This window comes from Ochlerotatus camptorhynchus, unplaced genomic scaffold (genome assembly GCF_037179485.1).
Source record: "Ochlerotatus camptorhynchus isolate MF236.1 unplaced genomic scaffold, CSIRO-AGI_Acam_v1.1 ptg000742l, whole genome shotgun sequence".
NCBI lineage: Eukaryota > Metazoa > Arthropoda > Insecta > Diptera > Culicidae > Ochlerotatus > Ochlerotatus camptorhynchus.
The window spans coordinates 44,180-50,473 of NW_027041211.1; the positions used below are offsets into that span (position 1 = coordinate 44,180).

Below are 6,294 nucleotides of genomic sequence, written 5' to 3' on the forward strand. Positions count from 1 at the left end.
GAAAGCAGTTAAACATAGCAATTCACCATCGTTAAAATTTTCGGTTTCAAAAACGGCAAAAATATATAATTAATTAAATAGTAAATACCGATAAATACCGATTTTTAATACCTTTGATACCGATAAGCTTTAAAACAATCTGGCAACGCTGAACGATATATCGATTAACCGAGGGGTGATTGGGAGTTGGAATATTGCTACACTCTAAAATAAAACCACCCAGAGCATTATTATTATATTTTATAAACAGTTTATAAAATATAATAATAATGCTCTGGGCAGTTACTGCAAGTACACCAGAACATTTTTTGGTGCTTATAATGTGCGCAATTTATTAATGTTCAAAAATTAAAAGCAGTTTTTTCGTTCGAAATCAAAATGAAGCTCATGAAAATGTGTTTATTTCAACACATTTTTTTCGTTGGTAAAATTGCAAACGAAAAAAACTCCTTTTGAATTCCCAAAAATTAATTGGGTTCTTTAATTTTGGAAAATAGGGGAAATGGATGTAATGTCGGCTTAAATGCGCCTATGGGCCCATACACAAATTCAGCAATCGACTAAATTTGAAAAAGCTACCAAAATATCCATAAGTATCATCCCAATGACGCGTTCATCTAGATAAAATTGATAAATAGCAGATTTTTATCGGGCCCAATCTTAGATGGCCAGCATTAGAGCCATTTCCCCTATATAGGTCGATCTACATGATCTGAAAGACCTTCGTTTTCTGAGTACGATTTATTTTTCGATCCCATTTACTAATTAATTCACACTTATTTAAAACAGTTCCTGTGCTCAAAAATTGTTGAAATTTTGGATTTCGGTTCCATATGCCATTATCTCAATCTCAATACCCATAAAGAACCCAATTAAGTCTCCTTTCCCCTTAAATACATCTAATGATTTCTTAATTTCGAAAAATATGTTTTATAGCGAAGTGAGTAGAAGCAACCCTGGTTTCAGATAATAGAGTAAAATCCCCCATGCTTTTCTTATGCGTGAAAAGTAAACTCTTTTATTCATACGACCCAACAGGCTTTCTTTCCAGCAAATTGTACGTGCTTCCATTACCGATAGAATGCTAAAAATTTTATTCCACCCTCATCCTCACCTGACGCTAGGGTCGTTCTCATACTTGACCGGAAGCCCGCTTCTGCCTTCTTCCACCACAGCCGGAACATCTCGGCCCAGATTCTGTTCCAACCCCTGCCAGGACCGATTCTGAAAAACATCGCCCGAACTAACCTGAGCCACCTCGTTCTTACCCCGCAGTTGAACCTCCCGGCAGTCGTTTCCATTCGCCACCTGCCCCTCCATCTCGACTCGGTTCACGTTGCGAATCTTACCCGTTACCAAGCTGACATCTACATTCGCAGTATCCACCATCGCTGCGTCGAAGGGCTTGTACAACCGTCCACTGGGAAGAATATCTCCAAAGTCGGAACTGTAGCTCGACGGGAATTCACCATTCCAAGCCGGATTGAACGCAAGCTCACACTCAAACACCGACACCAGTGGTTTGAAGAAATCCCTCGAAGTAAACATATCATTCTCCGGACAACCGATCAACACGAAGCAATCGATCTCAACGAAATTAGCCAACTTGGCCGGGTTGATCTTTCCCACGGAAATGATGTACGTTCGAATGCCACGGGCTTTGGCTAGCTTTTGAATGCGGTTGACGACGTCCAGATAGCCGGTAGCAGTGAGGGTCGCAACTACAATCCCCAACGAGCTAGCGTCTTTGCACTTTTCGACGTAGTAGAATCGACGACGCAGCCACTTGGAATCCAACGGATTCGCTTGGTCGAGTGCCCCGGAAGCCGGATCGAAACGGAACCACCGTTCCGCTTTAATCCCGTTCGACGTATTGAAGAAACTTTGACCATCCCGACCAATGAAAATGCAAACCGAACTTTCAAATGTACGTCCGTTCAGCTTCCAACAAAGGAGATCCGGTTGTTCCCCGGATGCGGCCAACTGACCAACGGAGAGGTTTGTATAAAACCCTTTCAACTTTTCTGTTACTTCCTTAGCAGCATGGGCAAAGCTTACGTCGTAGAAAATTCCAACGCTCATATCCGGATCGGTCAGTTCTTTCTGCAGGGCTTCGACGAACCGATCAACGCTAAGCTTCCCTCTGAAGAAAATATATTTGATCGGCAATCGAGCGGATCGGCTAAGGCAAGCGTGGCCAAAGTGGATCATCGCATCGGCGCCAACGTGTGCGGCAGCTATCTCATCGACGCAACAGCTCCCGTAGGATGTGTCCCCAAGGATATAAACGCCGGCCGGTGGTGCCGTCTGTTTGAGCTGTTCCGCGATTGCGGTACTGAACGGAAGCATAGCATCCGGGAATTGTAGACATACCTTGAAAAATCAATGCTTCAACAATAAAGGAATGCTAAAGCATTACATAAAAAAAAAACATACCTTTGCAAAATTGTGCTCCTTGATCCAATCGGCGCATTCCGTTAGTCGAGTCTCGTTCCAGAAATCTTCCAGCTGAATGTCAACAGTCTCTGGTTGGTCCGGGTCCAGTTCTACTTGCCGTTCGATTGCAGCTGCTTCGTTGGAACTGAATGCCGAAGTCATGGTGGATGAGGTTGGAGAATACTCAACCGATGCAGGACAATTTTAAACCGTGGGCAATTAAAACTTTTGTTACGAAATACGCAATGGGTGATAATCTGTTGTGTATACACTCCTTTCAACTTCTGCCGATCAACGTGCCAGTATCAGTCAGTGGCACTATTTATACAATCATCAATGATGATTCCAGAACTGTCAACGATCACAACAGAGGAAAGAGCCGATCGGGAAAATTCGTAAACAAGGCTGTGCCGATGAAGGTTGTTTAACCGATTCTACACTGAGAAAAAAATTAATCAGCTGTGCACAAAAACAAATCGACAGTGAGCATGCATAAGGGCCTATACGCGATGATCGATTCTCTTCGTCAATTTTCTCTTTTGTTAATAACTCGCTAGATTTAACGTTTCTCGGTGCGTTTGCTGTTGCTTTCGATAGCCAATACAACCTGTTACTACTCTGCATTGAACAAATTCTAGAAAATTGTTTCGCCTAGCTGTAGCAATGCAAAGAGAAAATCGATGAAGAGAATCGATCATCGCGTATTCGCCCTTATGAATACTCACTGTCGAAATATTGGAAGATTGCAGTAAATGTTCTACCAGATGCCAAAATGAGTAATAAAATTAAAACATAACTTTCATCAAACCCGAAAAACATCGTTCCAATAAAATCATTTAATTTCGTAGAAAAATATTATTCCGATCTACTTGATGTGCATCTTTGATTTTCTAGAGGGATTTGCATACGAAATGTTCATTTTATTTTACTTTACCGTCAATGCTACTTAAATCCAAATATGACCTCGGTGAATTATAATCACCGACGAACCGACATGCCACTGGAGCATTTCGTTTGTCCGTAATTCGATTTATTAAATGAGCGATTTGATCTGTCCAACGGGCGATCCGATCTGTCGAGAAAAGGTCCTATAATTGTTGATCGATTCTTTTCATCGATTTTCTCTTTCACGAATAACCCGACTGCCCATTCAGTGTGTTGTTTCAAGCGCAAGCTAACATCATCTTCTGTCCAAATGTGCTGCGAACTTAGCGAGAAATTCGTTTATGTTGCCGTGGTAAACCCGAGGGACAAATCACTATGTGGTGTGCTGAATCGAAAATACGCATTGAGGATTTATAATAATAAATAAATATATATTTTTTCTTTACATTAAATACGTTTAAGATAAACTCTAAAATCATGTTTAAAATAAAAATATTTATTTTTGTTTACAAAGCTGTCAAATCAAACAAAAATATTCACTTTTATTTTCAACTCGAATATTTTAAAAATAAACGTATAATGATTTTTATTTTAAACATTGATATCACATGACTTTGAACATAACGTACGTTTGAATCAACCTATTTTATTTTTGTGGCCAGAACAAACTGAGTTTACGTTTATTTTTACCTCAAATATTTTTATTTCCATGATACTTTTTTTTCTGCGTGTTGGTTCGCGTGTAAAGGGCCTTAGAAAGTTTGTTTACATATGCTTTTGTGCCGTTATCAAATGTTATGCCTGAGTTGATTTTGTTTAGAAGGATTCTGTGTAATAAATTTTACTTTTTTTCAGAATAAACGACACATATTAGTGCAATGCGCTTGCTTGCTGGAAGATTGCCATTGGGTGGAAGAGCACACGGAGCTGTTGCTAAGGGTTATCTGGGTGATTCTCAAGGCGATATACGATGCACATACGAGCAGGGTTACTTCCACTCACTTGCATTAAAAAAATGTTTTTCAGAATTATGAAGCCATGAGATGGTATAGTGATAATTAGTACTTGTAAGTTACAAGATGAGGACGTGAAGTATGTGTTTGATACATAAAATCTGTCAATATTGCTTCAGTGCGTCACAATCAGCAATTTTACGACTCGTGAGTGCTCACTCTGAGTGAACGCTCGCGAATCATAAGATCGCTTATTGTGACGCTCTGAAAGCAAAATTGACAGGTTTTATGAGTCAAACACATACTGTAAACCCTCTTCTCGCTACTTACAAGTACAGCATATCTTTATATCATCTAATGATTGCATAATTCCGAAAAATATGTTTTTATAGCAAGTGAGTGGAAGCAACCCTGCATACGAGCAAACGGATCAGCAAAAGTTTATTTTGTCTGGATTGGATGTGATCTACTCCACCACAATACGATTGTTGCGGCACTGGTCCGAGTCTGACGAGTTTGCGATCCGGGCGAAAGCAGTAGGGATCTACAACGATGTGTTCGATAACTCAACGGCGCTGCTGTATCGACTGTTCAGTGTGTATCAGAAACTTTTCGTATCAGTGATATATAGAGAAGTTTAGCGAGATGGAAATGGCAGAATTATTCAACAAGAGTTTGCCTAATGGAAATAATTCTTAGGTTGGGTGAGGCTTCCAAGCAGTACATACAATTAGTGGAGATTCTTAGTAGGGTTAACTACCCCCTTTCCACCCTATTAAGCACAACACGCACTTAGTCTTTCTTTATCACACACTTTATCACAGCACAGTTTAGCATCAAACTAAATGTTATTATTACTGATGACTTCCAAATTTATTTACCATTCTGTACGTACCGTAAAATTTAATAAAGTGAAACCGATCGTTGAGATATTGTCAAAAGTCTAACACTGCTTCTTGATGCCACACTCGGCCTGCGGATTCTAAACTCGGCCTAACGCATTGAAACGCCAATGAATTCACTTCGGCCTATCGGATGAAGATAATAATTGATTCGGTCGGAGCGCTTCTTTTGTTTTTGGGAATAATGTGTGCAAACCTTCATACCACGCGTTCTCATTGACTTCGTTCGGTAGCTTATTAACTAAAGTATCGTACCAAACCCATAATTGACTTGTTAACTCTGAAATCATGGATTTATTTGATGCTTTCTGCTCGATAGGCCCAAAATGGGCGATTAGACCGAAGTAGTTCTGTACCCTATTTTTGAAAGAATAGAATCTAGAATAGAAAATCCAACGGCAAATTCCGTGTGGATTTTAAGGAAGTATCTCAACTTTTAAAACAGCTCTGTTCTGGATATGAAAACACTGAAATCCCTATCAGAGAAATTGAAAATCCTCAGTGGGAAATCCCCTCCGGATCAGCTTTTGGTAGAAATCGTGATATTCATCACACTTCAACCATAGAGGTAACTCTAAGACCACTGGGTCCCGAAGAAAATCATTATTATTTTTGACTCACTCAGTACCAGAACAACGGTCCCAAGCAGTCCCAAGCTATTTCACTCACCCCTGCATGTTCTGCATGAATCCACACACCCCTGATGTTATCTGTCAAACTTTCATAGCGAATCAAAACAAACATAGTGTAGTAATAGAATTTCAACTAGAATAGGGTACGTTAATCGTTTGCTTGGGACCAATAGGCTACTAAAGTGGTGAGCCAATTTAAAATCGTTAGTTTCGTATTGATTGTTGCTTCAACTGCGGATACATTTGGATCAAATTAAGCAGCAGGCTTCGGAGGTAGCCGAGCCGATCATTGAATTGTGCAAATGTTGGTCAAATTCAGTAAATACTGCCCTAGGAATCAAGCCCAGATTTGCTCCCGCTGTGGAAACTCCAGTTGGAATTTTGTGGATTACATTTCAACGATAGTTATAAACTTGGCGATGACCATGTCCAAGGCCGGGCAGGAAATCAGTCAAGAACTGGTCGGATTGGTCAATGGATTTCTGA

General features: G+C 40.1%; 1 protein-coding gene across 1 annotated transcript; it reads right to left on the reverse strand.

Annotated features, from left to right (window-relative positions):
* Positions 1-1,076: 1,076 nt before the first annotated feature.
* On the reverse strand, positions 1,077-2,733 carry LOC135714849 (2-(3-amino-3-carboxypropyl)histidine synthase subunit 2-like). Its single transcript, XM_065238227.1, has 2 exons — positions 2,437-2,733; positions 1,077-2,373 (listed from the first exon to the last, which is right to left on the reverse strand). The coding sequence occupies exons 1-2, from the start codon at positions 2,596-2,598 to the stop codon at positions 1,111-1,113; spliced, it is 1,425 nt and encodes a 474-aa protein (XP_065094299.1). The 5' UTR covers positions 2,599-2,733; the 3' UTR covers positions 1,077-1,110.
* Positions 2,734-6,294: the final 3,561 nt, after the last annotated feature.